Source organism: Heloderma suspectum, chromosome 6, assembly GCF_057233095.1.
Source record: "Heloderma suspectum isolate Gila_16-S chromosome 6, 16-S_ref, whole genome shotgun sequence".
NCBI lineage: Eukaryota > Metazoa > Chordata > Lepidosauria > Squamata > Helodermatidae > Heloderma > Heloderma suspectum.
Genome location: NC_139463.1, coordinates 124957273 through 124977312, shown reverse-complemented (window position 1 = coordinate 124977312; position 20040 = coordinate 124957273). Strand labels below are relative to the sequence as shown.

Below are 20040 nucleotides of genomic sequence, written 5' to 3'. Positions count from 1 at the left end.
TGCGTTATGTGCATTGGTTGCTGGTCAGTTTCTAGGCCCAATTCAAAGTGCTGGTGCTGATCTTAGCAGCCCTCAGTGGCTTAGGACTAGTCTGCCTGCTTCGCCCGTATGTTCTTGCCCCATTGCTCAGCTCACCTTTAGAGGCTCTTCCCTGGGTGGCGCCACCCATGATGGATCGGGGAAGAGCCTTCTTTCTAGTGGCCCCTTGTCTATGGAATGCCTTTTCCAGGGAAATCTGCTGTATATATTTAGCCTCCAGGTTAAGACCTTCCTCTTCCAGCAGGCATTCAATCTTTAATCTGTTGCTCTGATTATGAACTTTACTGCTGGCCCTTTCATAGGGTTAAGGCACAGTCCTATGCATAAGTCCTACAACTCCCAGCATCCCCCAGCCAACATGGATAGGTGGGGGTGCTGGGAATTGTAGGACTTATTTCGGCATAGGATTACTTGGGTTTAAGAGTAGATTTAATAGGCTGACATTTTCATAGTTGTATTTATTTTAATAGTTTTAGTGTGTTTGGGTTTTGAGCGGGGGGAGAGGAGTTGTGATTGTAAGCTTTCTTGAGGGCATTTCCTAGTTGGTTGGTGTATAAACGTATAAATAAATGGGGGGGCAAATAAATGGGGGGGAAGCCAGTGGGCAAGTAGCTCTCCCCCAAGCCTGCCTGCCTGCCCTTTCCCAGCATCCTCCGCTGCTCACCTTCTCTCCCCCCGGTTTCATCCCCAGAGACTCTGTCTGTCCTCGCCACCACCCTGTGCAAGGACGTCTTCCTGCCCGTGGCCGAGGAGTGCTGTAAGCTGGGGCTGGACCTTTGCGACAAAGTGGATGACCCGGACTTGCGGAAGTGCACGTGAGTCGACGCTGCCCCCCCATGCGGCCTCAGGGAGCCCCGTGGGCTTTCTGGAAAACGAGTGGGGCGCATGCCTTTCACCAGGGGTGTCCAGGAGACAGGAGATTGATTGGCCCAGTTCGGCCAGGTTTTGGGAAAGGGACCCTCACTAGGCAGTAAAGCACATCCTTTTTGTGTAGAGTAGGGGTTGGAAGAGAACCATCGCCCAGGTGGCCATGCCTCCTTCCCCCGGACCCACCTCCTTTTCCCCCAGTCACCAATCACTTGGTGCTTCCCTGCCTTTTGTGCAGTTTTCCCCCTTTCTGAGACTCTGAAATGCTCTCCTAAGGCTCCAGTTCCTGGCACTGAGAGCCCTCAGCTGCAATACGCTGGTAGTTCTTTTGGCCCTGCCCCTCTTGGCTTCGGCCCGCCCGCAACTGGAATGCGGACCCTGGGAGTTTCTCCGAAACGGAGTTTGGGCTGAAAGAGCTTCCCCACCCCTGGTGTAGAAGATCCCAGGTTCAATTTCTGACCTCTCCGCTTTAGGTGATGGGAAAGACTCCGCCAGAGGCCCCAGTGGGCTGCTGCTGATGGGAGGAGCCTTTACTGGCCGAGGCGGAGCAGTGCCCTGACCCAGTAAAAGGGCAGTTTCAGATGGACCTGATCCATCTGACTCTGCAGAGATCACTGTTGCCTTGCTCCAAAGATCCTCGGCACTGGCGAACACATTTTTTGGCAACACCCCCCAACACACACACACACAGGCTCCTATATTCACCCACGCAGGACTGAATCCCTGTTCATAAGAAATGAGAGAAGAGGGAAACTCTGAAGGTGAACTAAAATATGCGCCTGCCCGGACCTTAAGATCATCGTCAGCGGCCCTCCTCCGTGAGCCCCTGCCAAAGGGAGTGAGGCGGGTGGCTACTAGGAGGAGGGCTTTTTCTGCTGTGGCACCCTGGCTCTGGAATGAGCTCCCTAGTGAGGTTCGCCTGGCGCCTGCATTGTACTCTTTTCGGCGCCAGGTGAAGACCTTTTTATTTTCCCAGGCATTTTAGCTTTCTAAATTTTTATCTTTGCTGTTTTAAATCTGTATTTTAAACTCTTGCACTGCTGCTAGGTTTTATTGTGGTTGTATTGTTATATTGTGGTTTTAATGTTCTATATATTTTAAATTGTTTTATTGTGTGTTGTTTGGTTTTAGTTTTTGTGAACCGCCCAGGGAGCTTCGGCTATTGGGCGGTATAGAAATGAAATAAAATAAATAAATAAATAAATAAATAAATACTATTTGTCCAACTGAACGCATTTTGAATGCATCCTTTACCCCTGGTAAAGCGAAGCAATATTCCTCATGGGCTCTGTTGGAGTTCCTTTGCAATAAAGCTCCCAGGAAAAAGTAAATGGTGCTGTCTTTTACCAATGACCCTGACGAAGAGCGTGTTTGAAGTGTGTTGGACTGAATGATGCTCTGGTTTACCTTCGAGGGCCTTGCCCAAACCTGGTGCCCCCCAGCTGTGTGGAATGGCAGTTCCCACCATTCCCAGCCAGCTTGGCCACTGGGGATCATGGGGGTTGTATTCCAGCATGGCTGGGGAGGCACCAGCCTCGGAGGAGGTGGACTTGCAGGCTCAGTTTGCTCTCGTTTCTGTGCCGGGGCCGCGCGCTCCTCCTAGAGCCCACTTCAGCCACGTCTGGGTGGGCCGTTTTGTTTGCACAGTGTCAGCTCTGGGGTTTCCCTTTCCACAAGGCGGGCCGGCAAGCAACCCGGACACTGACCGGAGACCTCTTCTCGCACTAGGTACAGTCTCTTCGGCTCGCTCTCCTCCGTGTTAGGGGATTCCATTGCACCGTACCTGCCACGCATCACCACGCTTATGCTCTACTCCATCAAATCCACTGAGGGCATTGAGGTGAGGATGCAGCACGCGTGTTCTGCAAAGCGTGTCCCTTTCAGACTTTGGACCAACCGTAGATCTTTGTCTTTAAAAAATTTTTAAGGCAAAGGAATGTTCTGTGTTGGTCAACAGAAGGAGGTGTTCTCTGAAGACTTCTAGAGCTGTGAGCTGCTGTGCTCAAAGCAGTACGCCCAGCTAGGGAGGAAGAGAGCCCTGCCATAGTTCTGAGGCTGGGGCAGTGTCTGTTTCTCTCCCCGCGCCTCCCCCAAGAGGAGAGTGAAGTGGCGGAGGAGGAACTGTAGCTAGTGACCAGCTTTCCCCAGTCTGGGACCCGTCAGATACTTTGCATGGCAACTCCCGGAATTCCTGCCCATTAGCCTTGTGGGCTGCGGCTGATGGGAGCTGAAGTCCAGGTCAGGGAAAGCCGGTTTAGTTGACAAGTTAGTGCTTTGAAACTGTTCGCGAATGCAACAGAGCGCATTTACTGTGGCATCAGCTTTCATGGCCATCAAATGCATGGCGTTGGGACATATGGACTAAATTTATTTTATAGATGTGCATGTGGGGGGGGGTCAACTTGTAGCCCTCCAGATGCTTTGGTCTACAACTCCCATCAGCCCTAGGCAGCATAGTCAATGGTGAGGGGGATTCGAACTGTAGGCTAATGTAGCTGGAGGGCTGCAGGCTGCCCACTTGAGGTTGACAGAGGTGAAGCTGCGTGTGTGGATATCGAGAGGAAGAAACGGTATAAACAGCGGGGTGAAAGGGCCATGAATGGCAACTGATTTAACTAAATCTTTAGTTAATAAACTGGGCGGGAGATATTTAGTTAATAATTGGTGGGGACGTGATCTTAAGGCAAGCCGCTTTATTATTTTAAAAAAATGTTTTTGGTTCAGGTTTGCTGCTCTAACGGAGAATGAAAGGAAATAGTTCAGCTGCGGCCTTCTAACCATGACGAGTAGCTTTTGTTGTTAAATTTAACTCTGCTACGCTTTCGCCTGTCAGTATTTTGAAATGAGGCCTGTACTGAGGCCTTGTTGAAAAGCATATTAAGTTTAACTGAGTAGTTAAAAGGCCATTTGGTTAACCCAGCTTTTCTGAACCTGGTGCCCTCCATATGGGTTGGACTGCAAGTCCCATCATTCATGGGAATGATGGGACTTGCAGTCCAACCCATATGGAGGCATCCGTTTGAGGAAGTCTGGTTTAATCATTTAAGCTGTCTTTGACTAAGAACCTCCTCGTTCCAAAAGCAACTCAGTGCCAGGGGTCTCAAGCCAGCACTGCAGTGCTTGGTGACTTTTGCCAAAAAATAAAAAATGAGTGCTCTCTGCTAACTGACGTGCCCTGGTTTCTCTTTCATCTGCCTCTTCTTGCATCCGGCACTGGCTTTGCCCAGCCTCAGTTCGGGACTGGAAATTCTTTCCTCTTGTTTGACGACGAGGAAGAGGAGGCTGAGGTGGAGGGAGATGAGACCTTCACTGATGACGAAGATGATGACGACGACTCAGACCTCACGGGGTAGCCACCTGAGTTGTGGGGGTTTCATTGAGGAATTTTCATTCTGGGAGCCTCTTGGTTGTTGGGAGGGAGTGTCCAGGAAAGAGGCACAGAACCAAATTGAAATAACGTTCCCAGTTATATTACTACCCCACCCCACCCCACCCCACCCCACCCCTGTTTCTGAGCCTGTAGCATGCTTCATGTTTTGAAACCTTTCCTGGCATCCATATGGCCTAGAAACTTGTTAATGAAAGCGAACGCAGTGTTGCTGTTTTTTAAAAATCCCATTTGGGCAACTTTTTCAAAATAATGTCTTCTCTTAATAGACATTAGCCCCTCCAGACTCTGATGCAGTAAGAACTGGGCAGGTGGGAGGAGAATGAATTGGTACAGGGTGACAGATGTAAATTAAAAAGTTGTTAGAAAGGGAACTTTGTAACTTGGGAAGGACATCAGCAAGGCATTAAGTTGCCTGGGGATGCTGTCTAACCTTGTCCCAGTCCTCACAGAGTTGATCAACCTATGGCTGTGCTCTGCCACGTCAAACTGAATACTTGTGTGCTTTTCCACACCCAATTTTATATCCCTGCCTATAGAAAACTAGCAGGTCAGGGAGAAGGCTATGCTAGAACCTTTGCCCTGACAAGCTAGTCTTCTCCATGCAAGGATTTTGATTTCCTTATCTTTTTGTATGGAGGGGCATTCTGTTGTGTGAATCCCCACACCATCTGCACTCCAAAGTGGTACAGCCCCTCAGTGTGAGCTAGGCCACTGAGAATGCCTTAGGTATCGCATTCTGACTTGGGTCTTGGAACCCATTGTCACCAGCAGCGTGAGCAGTGTTGAGAGAGGAATTAGAGAAAAGAAGGCTTCCTTCAGAAACAGAGGCGGAGCCCAAATGAAGATAATGAAAGGAGCACACGCTTACACAAAAGAATCACAAGCAGATGATAAGAGTTGCAAAAAGGGATTTGGGGGTGCATATTGCTAATAACATTAATGATCAAGGGGCTGGAGAAACTCCCTTATGAGGAAAGGTTATAAAGTTTGGGGCTTTTTAGCTTAGAGAATAGGGTAGTAAGGCATGATAAAGGTGTATAAAACTCTGCATGGTGCAGAGAAAGTGGGTAAGGTGACAATTCTTCTCATAACATTAAAATCTGGGGTCATCCCATGAAGCTGATGGGCGGGAGATTCAGGACAGATCAAAGGAAGGGGTTCTTCACACAGCACACTGTTGAACTATGGAACTCGCTACCACAGGATGTAGTGATGGCCACCACTTTGGATGGCTTTAAAAGGGGGTTGGACGAATTCCTGGAGGAGAAGACTACGGATGGCTACTAGTCCTGGTGGCTATGTGCTGTCTCCGGGATTAGAGGCCGGATGCCAGTGCACATCAGTTGCTGGGGAGCATGGGAGGGAGGGCGCTGTTGCACTCCTGTCCTGCTTGTGGGTTTCCCGTGGGCAGCTGGTTGGCCACTGTGTGAACAGAATGCTGGATGAGGTGGACCTTGGTCCGGTCCAGCAGGGCTGTTCTTCTGTTCTAGCCCGTGAGGCAACAGGCACCAACTCCCTCTCTTTCCCTGTCCTACACAGGTTGACTGTGACAAACACCTTTATGGATGAAAAAGAGGATGCCTGTATGGCTCTGGGAGAGATTGCAGCTGCTGCCAGGTACTTCCGTGCATGTTGGGTGTTTGAGCATCAGTTACGCTCTTTCCTCTTTTTTTGTAAGCTGGTTTGAAGACTACTGAGGGAGTTACGGCTGAGCCTTGCGTGGTGGAGTTGGGGACGCAGAAGTGATATCAGAAGGGCCTGCTCGGCTGCTGCTCGGTTGAAGGGCGGAGCGGAGGGCGAGAGCGGGGGCCCGAGCTGGCATAAATCCTTGCTATCCCTTTCTGAACATATGGGAGACAGTGGCGTTTGGATCCCACTCCTTGGGAGGGAGCAGTGCCATCCCTTGAGGGGTTGGGGAGCTCTGCGTCTTTGCCTCATGTGGTAGGGAAAGGAAATGGTGAAAAGAGAGGGGTTGTAGACACAGAAAGCTGGGGCTTGCTAGTGGCAAGAGTAAGTTCCGAGTGGGTAGAAGTGAGAGCTCGTTCCTCACCCGTCTCCCCCTTTTTCTTCCCGTCTCAGTGTGGCCTTCCTACCGTATATGGAGAGCTGCTTCCATGAAATCTGCAAGCTGTTGGAGGTAAAAGGAGCCCTCCCAAATCTTACGGTTGGATGTGTAGGAGGCCGGGGTGGGTGGGGGATGCCTTGGGACGGGAGAGAAGCATGGTGGACAGGGGAAGTCCCTGCGTGATGGGTGTTTTGCCTGGAAAGAGCCGTGAGGAGGTGATTGTTGCATGTAGGGTAGAGCAGTGGAGACTGGTGGCTCCAGCATCAGTACAGCAGTGAATCCGCTCCGATTTTCAGCCAGAACTAGTCAGTACTCTAAAGCAGCTCTCCAAGTTGTGGAAGCTTCCGGTTAGAGATGGGGGGGGGTCCACGCCCCTGCTTTAAAAGGGGTCCACCTTGGCATGACACCAAAGCAGGAGGAGTTGCGGCACAAATGGGGGCTAAGTAAGAAGAAAAAAAAACCAACCTGAGCTGGAGCAGAAGAGGGCTGCCTCCCTCTGGCAAGGGCAGGCCCCACAAACCCCTGTGGGGAAGGTGTGCGGCAAGGCAGTTGGGGGGATCTGGAATGGGGGCTGGGTGGTGTTTGGGGCACAGTGGAAGTAGTCCGTGATGTGCCGCTCCCGTTCCAGTGCCCCCACATCAGCGTGCGGAAATCCGCTTTTGAGGCGCTGGGCCAGTTCTGCATCTCGCTGAGCCGGCTTTGTGCGCACGACCCGTCTGAATCCCACGTTGCTGGTGAGTGGGTGCCAGCGCAGGGGGGGCTGATCTGACACGCACCGCTGGAGAGGAAACGGCGCGCTGGTGGCTTTGCAGAGGAGCCTCCAGTGGGTGAGGGTGGTCACCGCTCTCCTCCTGCGAAGAGCCTCTGCGAAGAGGCTGAGCAGAAGGCACAGAAGACGGGCAGGCGAGGCAGAGGCCCAGTCCTAAATGGGAGAACTGGCTTCCAGAAGCTGTGGTGGTGGCCGCCAGCCTGGATGGCTCTAGAGGGGATTGGGGACATTCTGGGAGGAGGAGAAAGCTCCCGATGGCTACAAGTCCTCATGGCTCTCTGTTCCCTCCAGTATCAGAGGCAGCATGCCTCTGTATGCCACCTGCTGGGGAATGTGGGCGGGAGGTGCGCTCATGTCCTGCTCAGGGCCTTCCCACAGGCATCTGGTTGGATGCTGTGCGAACAACGCTGGGCAAAATGGGCCCTTGGTCTGATCCAGCCCAGGTCTTCTGATGTTCTCACTCTCTTGAAAACGGGACTGTTTCACCCCTTCCTTTCTCCAGGTTTCCAGAAGCTTCTGTCCCTGGTGCTGCCCGTTTATGTCAAAGGGATCCGAGAGGACAAAGAGCGGCAGGTGGTGATGGCTATTTTGGAAACGTTGGAAAAGCTGGTAAAGTCCTGCCAGCAGGAGGCCCTGCACGAACCTGGGCGGCTGGCGGAGCTGTGTCAGGTGATCCGGGAAGTGCTGGAGAAAAAAGTGAGTGTTTCAGGGCGGGGGCAATGCAGCACTAGAGCAGTATAGGGACATAAGAAGCTGCCTTGTATGGAGCCCTTGGTCCATCTAGCCCAGTGTTACCGAAACTGACTGGCCTCAGTTTCCAGAGGTACAGGCGGGTTTTCCCAGCTCTACCTGGAGAGCAGGAACCCGTTTATACCGGGCTGTTTCTCTTCTTGGGCAGCCTGTTTTGCACACTCCAAGCTTTACTGAAAACTGTTAGATGCCAGGGAAGGAGAGAACAACAGCAGAGACCAGATTTCTTTTGTCCTTTTTGTTTTGAGTCTGCTTCTCTTGAGCTCTGAGCGTACTCTGTACACCTTAAGCTTTTTTAAAAGAAACTGACTTTAGGAAAAGTAATTTTTGCAACATTGAATAAATGCAGTAAAATGCAACTTGTATGAATTATTCATATGAAATTTCACCTTTTCTGCATATTTTATTTCTTGGTTCTGAAAATCCAGTCGTCCCATCCTGTCCCCCGCCCCTCTGTGACTCACCCTCTGGCTTCTGTTGTTTTAACAGTCCATAATCCTTGCAGCAATGAGGACTAGAAACCAGTGGTATTCCCCACCCCCCACCCCAAATTCCAACAATAATTTTGCAATTATTTTTCTTGCAAAATTTTCCATTTCAAAAGTCCATTAGTAAAAATGAAAGTATGCCCACTGCAAGTGTGATACTGGGCAAGTCTGGCCATTTCTGAGTTGTAATTAATTTTTTTTCAGGTGATGATCCCTTGCATACGTAATGTCACTGAAATACATCTGTGTCTCAGAGTGAAATGGAACTAATAAATAGTGCCAGTGGAACTAAAGGTGCCCTAACAACCATACTGGAACTCTAAACTCTATTGAAATAGATGAGTGGTTATCAGCATATCATAGGCAGTTCTTTGGGTTGCTAAAATTATCGTGTCAACAGTTTTCAGAACCTTTGTTTGTTTTTCCTTAAGTTTAAACAGTGCACAAATTCACGCATGCAAAAATGCACAAATTCCCCCCAAATGCACACACAGATATAGATATATGATAGACTAACAACAGAGCATTAAAAAAAAAAATATTTAAGGCGTAACGTTCTGGCTTCCGCCCTTGACAGAAGCCAAAACATTTAGCTCTAAATAGATTAATAAAAGAGGCTTAAAAAAAAAAATCCTTTCACCTGAAGACTGACCACATCCATATTGGCTCTGGAGCCTCTGTCTGCCACAAAGTGTTGCAGCATGAAGAGCTTCTATTCAGGATTCCAGCCACTCCGCTCCATTCCCCTTCCCCCAGTTTTCCATTTCCCTCTCCAATAGTCTGCTTTCCTCAGCCACTGAACATGCTCACTATTGATTGGGCTGTTTCTCTTTGGTGGTTCTGTACCCCCTTTAGGGTTTCTTTTCCCCCAAAATGTGTGTACTTCTGCAAATCCGGGGGTTCCCCTGAGCCAGCTGAAAGCTCTCTCTTGTGTGTGGATGGTGCCGTTTTTGGCTACAAAGGCAACGGCACTCGCAATCTGAACACCAGAAATAAAGAGAGCACCCCCCACCCCCACCCCCGTGTGTGCCTGTGTGTGTTGTGTGTGAGGGAGGCAGAGGGAGAGGGATACATAAAATTCCAAGCTAGTTCAGTGCAGCTGGAGACGTGTGGGGTCTGCACAGATGCAGATCTGCACCTCTTGTGGCCTGGAGGTTCATTTTGACAAGCAGAAGCCCGTGTTTTCTCGAAAAGCAACCTGCCACGTCCCTTTTCCAGACCGCCTGCCAAGACACTTCCGTGGATGAGCACGAAGAGGAGGACGAGGATGAAGAGGAGGTGAGTGAGAGGGTCGGCCGCCTCCAACTCCAGCCAGTTTTTACTTTGGAAGCCGGGGCTCTTCCAGATGAGGGAGGCAGCCTGGAGGGGGCAGATGTGCGGATTCCTCAATCCGCCTTTGTATGTGGGGTGCCCAGTATAAAAGCTGCTTTTCAGTGAGGCGCGCTCATTCATTTTTAAAACGTTATGTCCCGCCTCTCCACTGTGAAAGTCTCCAGGGCAGCTTCCGGCTACAGGAAATAGCAAGCAAGGAATGACGAAAAGGCCCCCCAAGCGAAAGCGAGTTGTATAAATCAGCCCAGCAGTAGCAAGGGAGTGACTGCGGGTGGTTGCCCATGGCGTTTACAAGCCAAGGCCCCAAGGCTGTTTGACTGGGGTGTCCTTTTCCCTGGTCCCTCTGCTGTAACACGCCTGACCAGGGGCTCCCAGCATGCCTTGCTTCTAATCCGGCACGGCCTCCTTCAGGAGGAGTGTGTGTGTGGGGTGGGTCCCTCCTGCTCAAGAGTGAGCCCCGTCAGAGATGGCCCCCGACTTGTGAGCACGGAGAGGTGACGGAGTGCAGAAGGCGTCTCTGCTCCCCCGGGCCAGGCCTTTGCACGGTGGAGGAGAAGGATTGGGGGACTGGGGGGAGAGCTGCTTTTTCCTCCCCTCATCCTCCCCCTCGGTCCCCTGTCCTCCTTTGCAGGCGGAATATGACCTCATGCTGATGGAGTTCGCCGGGGAAGTGATTCCTGCTCTTGCCAAAGCCGCTGGGGGAGAAGCCTTCGCCCCCTATTTCGCTGGCTTCTTGCCCCTGTTCCTCAATAAGATGGTGAGTCCTGGGCTGGGGCAGCCCCACCGCCCCACTGCATACTGCCCCTCCCCTCCGGGGCGTCTTGTTGCTTCCTGCCCTGCCGTGGGGCTCCCCGGGTCCCACTCGCCCTGCTGGCCTCCGTCCTTCTGCCCTTCCTTGTTTCTATACTGCCGACTCCCAGCCCAGACTCCTCCGCGTCCTCCCTCAAGGCCCCTTTCTTCTTCAGCAGAGGGTTCCCCAATCCCCCTTTGGGGCTGGGGACAGATGTTGGGCCTCAGCATTTCTGCACTTGTGTTTGGACACCTCCCCCCGCCCTTTCCCCCAAGGTTTTGATCCCCACCGCAACCCTGGGAGGTAAGTCGGGGCTGAGAAAAGAATCTGAAATGCCGTGGGGCACATCAGAGCGGAGCACATTGCCGAAGCCCAGTCCATGGCATCACACTGTAGCAGCCGTCTGTGACTGGGGTGGTCTCCAGGTGAGCTTGAATTACAGCCCCATCATCCCCAGCCAGCAGGGGGTTGTGGTCCAAACTCATTTGGAGGCCGCACCGGTTGGAGAAGGCTCGCCTAGACCTAGCTGAATTGTCTTTTTCCTAGGAGATTCTCCGAGAATTTGGTTGGGGGCCATTCTGGGCTTGTTGCCTTATCCATAGCTCAGACAAGGTTTTGGGGAGGGGTGGGGTCACTCTGTCTTCTTCTGGCAGAGAAGGCTATCAATGGCCACTAGTCCTGATGCTACATGCTGCCTCCAGTATTGGGGCAGTGTGCCTGTGTACACCAGTTGCTGGGGAACATGGGCAGGAGGGTGCTGTTGCACTCCTGTCCTGTTCTGGGTGTCCTGTGGGCAGCTGGTCGGCCACTGTGTGACCAGAATGCTGGACGAGGTGGTCTGATGTACTGGGGCTCTTACGTTCTTTTGAGCTGTGGCTCCCTCCCTCCCTTCTGCCTTTCCCCAGAAACCCTCCTGCACCTGCTCCGACAAGTCCTTTGCGGTGGGCACCATGGCGGAGGCAATCCACGGGCTGGGCCTGGCGTCAAGCCCCTTCGTGCCACGCCTGCTGCCACAGCTGATGGGAGCGGCACGCGACGCCGACAAGGAAGTGCGCAGCAACGCCATTTTCGGGCTGGGCGTGCTGGCGGAGCAGAGCGGGGAAGCCATGTACGAGTATCCTTCCCTACAGCTGGGGGCAGGGAGCGGGGTGCTGCTGCTAGCTGCCCCCAAATCCTAGCACAGCTTTAGAGTATTCCTGCATGAGGGTGCTCCATGAGCATGTCGGTCTGTGTGTCTTGTTGGGGACAGACGTGGGACCAAATAGTGACTGCCTAAATCAGCGCTGTTGATGCTCGGGCCCGTCGGCCAAATCAGGCCCTGCAGGGTCCCCCAAACGGCCATGCCCCATTTCCCCCAACTGGGTGGTATACCGGCTTTTCCGAGTTTTTTTCTGCCCATCCTCAAGTGTCGAGGTGTCTCTCCTGCAGCTTAGTTTGGGTGGGATTGGGGGGGTCTCTCTGGCATTCTGGCCTTGCCCCCTTTGCCTTCAGCCCCGCCCACCCCTGGACTGCGCCCCACCCCTCCTCTGGGCAGCTTCTCCAAAGTGGAATTCGCCCCTCAGCCTGAAAGAGGTTTGACTCCCCCAGGTCAAAACAGGCTCTGTGTGGTGGGCGGGCGGAGAGCTCATGCTTGGTCTCCCACACCTCTCTGAAGACTGGGCTGTCCTCACAACCATTCCCCCAGGCTGAGTAATGGCGGGTGTCGGGGGGTGCAGGGGCAAAGGAAGTTCGGGGCAGACCTCTCAGTCTGACATAGAGCTTGAGAGAGATTAAACGCAGTGTGACGCTGCAAGCTGCCCGGGGCGTTTCTGCTCCCAGAAACCTGGATTCATAACCCAGCTTTCCTCAAGCCAGCACCCTCCAGAGGTGTTGGACTACAGCCCCCATCAGCCCCTAGCCAGCTTTCCTCAAGCCAACGCCAGCTTGGGGAAAGCTGCTTGTAGCCTTCGCCAGCGCTGGCTGCTTTTGCGACGCCAGCTGCACCTGCGCTCCTCCCACGTCGCCCCCCTTTTTTCCCTTAACCCCCCGGCCCTTTTTGCCTGGCGCAGACATTACCCCAAGCTGCTGGGACTTCTGTCCAACATCATCTCCCAGGAGCGGAACAATCGAGTGGCTGACAATGTCTGCGGCGCCGTTGCCCGGATGTTGATGGCCAATCCTGGAGCGATGCCCATCGGACAGGTGAGCGCCGAGCGTGGGTCCTGCTGAGGGCCACAGGGCCCCCTAGGGCATGGGGGGAAGCAGAGCTGCCTTCCAGCCTTCAGCGCCGGTGGCCCTGGCTTTACGCCCAGTCTGTGGGGCCCGGCTCTCACCTTTGCTACTGCACTCTTTGATCTGGGTGAGTTGATCTGGAAGAGCTACCAGGCGCTCTGTTTACCTGGGGCGTGGGGCACAGAATTAGATCCCTTAGAAGAAAAAAGAACCCCGTGAAATATGAAACGGCCCATACCCGAAGCGAGCCATGGGTTTGTCCGCCCCTGCTGTCTGCTCCGGTGGTCACGTGCCTCTCGGCAGCCGTCTCCCCCACCCGAGGCACCTTTCAGCTGATTGAATCTGCGTGGCCCCGGGTGCCAAAGCAGCCGCTCTCCCGCTCAGCTGTGCTCCCTCTCTTTCTGCAGGGTAGGGAACTATTTTTCCCTTCCATGTATACTCAGAATTGGGGCCGGGGGGTCCCCACTCTGCGCTTACAGGCGGTGCAGGGTTTTCTAATCCACATTAGCTATTTCTAGGGTCGTAGGAAGCGGCCTTGTACTTTGGTCCATCCAGCCCAGTGGTGTTGACACCAACTGGCACCGGGCACTGATGGGGGTTTCAGGCAGGATTCTTTCCTTGCCCTGCTGGGAGATGTGGGGATTGAACCTGGGACCTTCTGCATGCCAAGCAGGGGCTCTGCCACAGAGTTACAGCCCCTTTTGAGCAAGCGACTGTGGGTGGTGGACAGGGGCGGGTGGCCGGGGGTAGTCATTCTGGACTTCATTAACAAGTGCAGGGTTCATTAGGTCTATCCTGCCCCACTCTCGGGCCCTCCAGATGTGTTGGACTCTGACGCCCATCATTCCAGCCCCCTGGGGCAAGCAGCTGGCTGGATCCCTCTCTCTGGCTGCATTGTGACCTCAGGGGCATGTGGTCGGGGAGCAGAGTGGCTGGCAAATCCGAATTTAGCGCCTTTTTCTTGCAAGGCTGCCTCGAAAGAGCAGAAAGTGTCAGCCCGAAAGAGCATCCGACCAGCCCCTCACCCAGCGCTTCTGGGCCCTCCCGGCTCTCTCTTCACAGGTGTTCCCTGTCTTGCTCCACGCCCTCCCGCTCAAGGAGGACTTTGAGGAATACGAAACGGTCTTCCGTTGCATCAGCTTTATCTTCGAACGTGAACCCCAGCAGGTAGGTCTCGGCTCCTTCCGTGGCATCCTTAGGTTTGACCAAGAGGTTTCGCCCCACACTGTCAGACCCACATTGGTTTGCAACTAGCTTTCCGAACCAGAGAAGTGGCGGTTCTGAACTGAGGTGGGCAGGTGTGCTGCGTCTTCCTCCAGAGTTCCGGAAGGTTCCGTGCCTCCAGCCTACGTGGAGACAGCCCCACAGGGGGGATTTCAGGGGTCAGCATCGGTTGGCCACGGCAGGAAGATCAGGAGCTGCCTTCTACCAGGTCAGGGTCATTGTCCATCCAATCCAACCTTCCCCAGCCTGGCACCTTCCAGTTGTGTTGGACTGCAACTCCCATCATCCCCCAGGATGGCTACTGTCAGAAACAGGATGCTGGCCTAGATGGACCCTCGGCCTGATCCGGCAGGACTTCTCTTTTGTTCTGAACACACTCGGCACCGAGAAAGATTCTCCAATTCTTCTGCCTCCTCGGCCAGCACCTTTGTTTCCACTGCATGATCCGAGTCGTGCAGCACTCTGCACGCGCACCCATTGGCAGTTTGTGCTTCTGAAGGCGATGTGCTTCTAGGCATTTGGACCAAATACAAATACTGCAGGCTGGGAAATCCCCGCCGAGGGGATCAGAGGGCTGGGTGTTTAAATTACTTTCCGCAAAGGGGATTCCTGTAGGACCAGGGAGGAAACTGCTCTTTTCTTTTTTAGGTATTGCAGCAGGTGGGGGAAATCGTACGAGCCAGCAGCTCCATCCTGGGCAGTAAACATCTCCCGCCAGGTACGTACCTCAGGTGTGCAGCAGGGCTGTTGACCAGCTCCCCATCTGCTCTCCCACCTCATGTCCGTTTTTAACGCCTAGCCAAAACCACGGAGGCGTTTAGAAGAGCGCCAGGGAGCTGCGCTTGCCCCGTGGCCCTATGGAGCACCCTCTGTGCTGCCGAGCATGACTCGTTCTCTGCCCCGTGCTGCAAGAGGAACTAGGTGATGGTGGGAAGGTGATTCAAGGAAAGGTGTCAGGAGTCTCTTGCAGGGTAGGGAGAAGGAGTCTTGGAAGATTCGAGGGCTGGGGTGAGGAGAGTCAAGGAAAGAGTCAGTGGGGGATGACATGGAGTTTGGGTCGCCCATGGCTGCCAGCTGCAAATAGAGCATCCATATACAGAGTTTGTTTTTTCTCTGGCCCCCAAATGCTAGGGACAGAGCGTGGCTATTCCTGTTAGGCCCAGATAGCACACTTAGCCAGTAAGCAAGAGAAATGCTGATTAATCTCTGCTTGTATTAATCAGTAAAAAGGAGAAAATGTTGGAGAGCTTGAATCCCCCCCCAATTTATTTGGAGGCCCTGTTTTTAATCCCCCCCCCCGCATCTGACTGGCTGCTGTGGAAGACGCGGAGCCCTCGCGTCCCCATGGGCTTAATCATGCTGTTCTTGTTTGTCTGCAGAGGGCCGGAACAGCCTGGTGACGCTCCTGCGCAGCCTCTCCGCCCGCTGCCCGGCCGAGTTCCACGCGGCCGTGCTCTCGCTGCCTTCGGAAGCCGGCGCCTCGATTAGCGTGGCCCTCAGCTCCGTGTGAGGTGGGGCGGGGCTGCGCTCCCCGCCGTCTCTGCCAACTGGGCGCGGACTTTGCTTGCAGAGGCCCCTGCCTGCCCCCTACGCGGCACCACTCCAGCCTTGTGTCCCTGTTGCCGGCTGGCCTCTGCCAGCTCACTCTCGAGCCTGGGCTTTGTCCCCTCTGACAGTTGCTTAGACCTTGGGGTTGTTGTGAGGTGTGTTTCCCGGGGTCAAGTTGTTAAGCCAGTTCCTGGGTGGGGTGCCTTCTTCATGAAGAACTCGTGTGTGTCTGAAATGTTTCCCTGCTGTCTGTTGCTTCTCGGGCCCTTCCTGCCACAAAAGGGACTCTCTGGGCAGCACCCTTCACGGGCCGCTCTGCAGCTGCCCCTCAATCTAGCTAGCAGGACTGAAGACACCTCTCCCTGGAGCTTCTCCCCAGTTCTCTGCCTTTTTGCTCTGCCAGCAAGCCTCTTCACCAGCAGGCATCCATTGCCAAGGGATCATTTGCACAGCCAACAGGCGCATGGAGATCTAAATCGAATGGCCCTGCCGGCTTCTGTAGACCCCGCAGTTGGCTTGGCGTGTGCCCGGCTCCAAAACCGCTCCCACGCTTACTGTGGCAATTGCAGGTCTCCTGAGGGGGTGGGGTTAAGTGGAGCGACTGGGCTTGGCGAGAGGGGCCGCGCACTGGCGCACACCTCCACTCGACCCGTCTCTCTGTGCCTCGGCTCAGTCGGCGGGGTGGGGGCAGTGTTTTTCTCAGGCTGAATGTGCTCCTTTGTGGACCTGAGAGTCAAAATGTGCGTTTGGTGAATCGCATTATCAGAAGTGGGGTTTTTATCACAAGTGCAAATAATCAGATGAACTCCCTGCTCCTTGGCCATTACAGGAAGGGGAGTGTGGCTTTTTTGTTTAGCCCATTCTGGCTGTAGCCACAGGAAGCTTGCATGAGCGTTATCTGGTTCCGCTGGCATCTCTCTCCTCCAGAGCTGGGAAAAAGGAGTGTGAGTCATAGCGTGACTGGCTTCATCTCTGATCTCAAGGCCAAAGAGTCAAAACTTTGTTGCACTACACATCATCCCAGTATTAGTTTCCTTTGACCAGTGTGTGGATGGACGCCAAGTTCTGTTAATGGAAGTTGATTGTTTACACGCTGCTTGGTCACGAAACACTTCATTGGGGGATGTCTCAGTAGCCATTTTTCTCTTGTTGGCCTGCACACAGCTCTGTTTTATGGTTCTCCCAACGAGTTTGGGGTTTGTTTTTGTCTCCCTCCTGCTGTTACCAAAGGAGGCAGTTGCGTCCAAGTTCAGTTGTTTTGCCTTCTCTGCCTGGTTGGGAGCCATTCCCAGAGCTGCTAAACCTCCCCTCCACGTTCTTTGCAGGGACAGGGAGGGTGTGATACATATATTTGTTTGCCAAAGTGTAGTGGTCCTTGAAACATCCACTAGAGAGGGGATTATTTTTGCAAGTGTGTGACTCTTGTAGGTTTTCAGCTGGATCCCTGTGACGAAATAACAATGTTAATCAGCTGTACACCCCCCGACCCGACCCCCCCCCACGTACTTTGTATTTAAGATTTTAGCCTTCTGGGTTCGGCATTTTTTGAACGAAAGACTATACAATATATTGTGTATCTTGTAATAAAAAACTGTTGCATCTGAACATGTTTCCCTGACATGTCTGTGTTTGGAATATCTCCTTTTGCCTCCCACACCTTTGTCCGCCGTTCATCTTCCCTCTTCACTTCTCCCTGCTGGATCAGACTAAAGACCTATCCGGTCCAGGCCCGGGGGAAGCCCACAAGTGGAACCTCTTTCCACCCAAAGGCCAAATTCCATTTCAGGGAACTTCTCGGGGCCACGTTCCAGGGGTGGGCATGGCCGAAGGCAAAAGGGAGCAGGACCCCAATTCCCAAAACACCAGCGTGTTATAGCTTACAGCTCTTGGCACCAGCCACCAAGCCTTGGAGGAAGAGGCATTTCAAACTTTTAGAATGGAAAAACTGCAATGCTCAGAATACTGCCCAACAGTCGGAGTGGGGAGAGGTCTGGGGGCCCTACGCCAGGCTTTGCCAACCTGGTGCCCTCGGTGTTTAGGACTACAACTCCTGTCAGCCAATGGTTAGAAACCTTGGCTGTTGTCATCCCAAACATCTGGAAGGTACCCAGTTGGGAGCGGCTGCCTCGCTCCTGCTGCAGGCAGGCAGGGGCTATGGGTTCAGGTTTAGCCCTCTTAAGAGGAGCCAATCAGGATCTCATCTGTGCATCAGGCCTATCTTGAGAGGCAACGTGGCCCTCCTGGCAACTGGACTGGGTACTTGCCAAGTGTTGGCAAGCTCCTGTTTGAGCAAAGGGGAGGTGTTTCCATCATCGTCCAGCAGCCCTCTCCTCTGTGCACAGGTCGTCAACCCAGCCGCCTGCCTTTTCCAATGACCGAGTGATCCTTTGCCCCAAGGAAGGGAGAAGGACGTGACTTCACCCTTCCTTGATGCAAATTCCTGACATCCCACAGCAGCCTTCCCCAGTCTGGTGCCCTCCGCCTGTCTTGGACTTCAACTCCCATCAGCTGGAACGCTGGGCGTGCCCTCTGGAAGGCACGAGACTGCTTCGCCCTGGTGCAGCCATGAGGAGCGCTTTGGAGATTTTCTTCCCGGTGCTCAGCTCTTCAGAAGGCTGCCATCCCCTTTTGGGTGGGTCTGCTTCAAAGGTCCCCCCCCCCCCGTGGATTCAGACCCTCCCCCTGGGCCATTAGCTCTCCACCAGAGCCCTCAATATTTTAATTTCATTCATTCAAAATACATCTTAAAGGAGAGGCTGCCCTCCTGCACCATCTTTCTTCAGGTTCAAAGGAGTGATGTGTTTCGGAGCTCAGACTCCAACCCTGCCTTGCACTCTGGTTCTTGGCGAGTTGTTTCTCACCAGTCTGCCTCTGGGCAATGAGTGTTTTGTGACCTGCCATGCCCACCATAGTAGCCATTTTGTGAGAGCACCCACAACCCTCTTAAAATTCCCAATGTGCTCATTGACCCAAAATCCGGATGGGCCAGGAGCCTGGCAGAGGGCAAGAGCACTGGGTTGAAGACACCAGGTGCACAGGGCAGCCACGACGGGGTGGGCAACTGGCGGCCCTCCTGATTATTGTGTTGTTGTTGTTAATTACATTTCTATGGGCATCTCTACATCCACCTAAACTCCTGCATTTAAAACGGGGCCTTCTGCTTCTGTTTTAAATGCAGGCTCTCCACTGACTCCCTTTACATGCACTCCCTTTCCTCCCTCCCCTTCTCCCCATATCTGAGTCTTCCACTCTTTTCCATTGATCTCACTCCTCTTCTTGCAGCTTTTCAGAGAGGAAACTGAAGCAGACCACAGCGGGGTAATTTGAAAGCTGCGATTAAAAACGGATCAAAGGGCATTTAGTGCAGGAGGGGCCCGGCCTCATGTAAAGAGCCCACAAACCTCCGTGAAGGAGCCATCACAACCGTAGGATAAAAGCTCCGTGTGAGGGTCTAACGCAGCCATGAGCCCAGACTACGGGCCCTGCTTCATTACGCCCCAGAGGCTTGTTCCCAAGACCAGGAAACAGAGCTCGCTCCTTTGCTGGGAGTTCTCCATGTCTGCCAGACAAGGAGGGTCCCTCTCCCGCCCTGCAGGGTGACTGGCCGATGCCCCCTGAAAGGCGTATTGTGTAGGCCAGGGATGGGCAGCTTCAAGGGTCCCGGAGTCCACATTGCCCCCTCCCCCACCAGAAGTGGTGGTCCGGCTGAAATCCCAGCTGTGCAGCGGAGGGGGGTGCAGAAACGGCTGGCGTTGCCCACCCCAGCTTAGGTAGGAGGTGCGAGGTGCTCCCTAAGCCAGCCCCTCCTGCTAGACTCAGATGAGGAAAGAGCCTGCCTCCTGCTGGATGGAGCAGAGCTGCCCATGCCCATCAAGGCCGTGGGAGCGTTCACAGGTGAGGAAAACACTCAGTTCACCCCCCCCAACGCCCATCCAGCAGAAGGTCAGATCCAAGGCCTGCCTTCCGCTCACAGGTCTCGTCTCGCCCACACCCCAGCAAACCCCATTCTGCAGGATCGCCGTGCTTTCTGTGTAGCACTTTTGGGGCACTGGGGAGGCTGCTGTGGGAAGGAGGGAGCAGGGAAGTCCACCGATTCAGCATAAATCTGGATTTAACCCCCCCTCCAGCATGAGCCGCTGACATAACTTGGAGAGCCCGCTCTGCAAGTGCTCGGTTCAGACCCCTGGCAGAAGCCCTCTCCCCCTCCCCCAGTGGCAAGAGCAGCAGGGGCCTTGCCCGTGACTAGCTTGCAGCTCGCTCCCCGCATTGGCCTGGAAGGGGTGCATCTCTGCACAGACAGGTTCCTCAGGCCTGCTTGCTTCTAGGAGGGTCACAGCTTGGGAACGAGCACCTCTGGGACGTGCGGGAGGGCCGAGCTTCAATCCCCAGCCGCTCCTGCTGGAAGGTGCTGGCCTGGAGCGTCATCTAGGCCCGCTCTGCTCATTCTGCTGCCACAATCCAGCCCGGTTCTGGTCCGGCCAACCCTTTAAACATGCAGGGAAGCATCCTAGCACCTGCCCCAGTAGCCAAGGCAGGCCAGGCCGCTGCCGACCAGAGGCTAGGGAC

At 53.9% G+C, this 20040-nt stretch overlaps 1 protein-coding gene across 2 annotated transcripts in view; it reads left to right on the top strand.

Moving 5' to 3' along the window:
• Nucleotides 1-17091, top strand: part of IPO4 (importin 4) — a 32882-nt gene extending 15791 nt beyond the window's left edge. For both annotated transcript variants that reach the window (XM_084806553.1, XM_084806554.1), the window contains 14 exons: nt 731-854; nt 2635-2746; nt 4134-4255; nt 5837-5914; nt 6377-6434; nt 6991-7096; nt 7634-7827; nt 9588-9647; nt 10333-10458; nt 11397-11605; nt 12540-12672; nt 13765-13869; nt 14575-14644; nt 15306-17091. In XM_084806553.1, coding sequence (XP_084662679.1) covers nt 731-854; nt 2635-2746; nt 4134-4255; nt 5837-5914; nt 6377-6434; nt 6991-7096; nt 7634-7827; nt 9588-9647; nt 10333-10458; nt 11397-11605; nt 12540-12672; nt 13765-13869; nt 14575-14644; nt 15306-15436 — 1628 coding nt within the window. In that variant the 3' untranslated portion in view covers nt 15437-17091. The remainder of the gene's footprint in view (nt 1-730; nt 855-2634; nt 2747-4133; nt 4256-5836; nt 5915-6376; nt 6435-6990; nt 7097-7633; nt 7828-9587; nt 9648-10332; nt 10459-11396; nt 11606-12539; nt 12673-13764; nt 13870-14574; nt 14645-15305) is intronic.
• The last annotated feature ends 2949 nt before the right edge of the window (nt 17092-20040 follow it).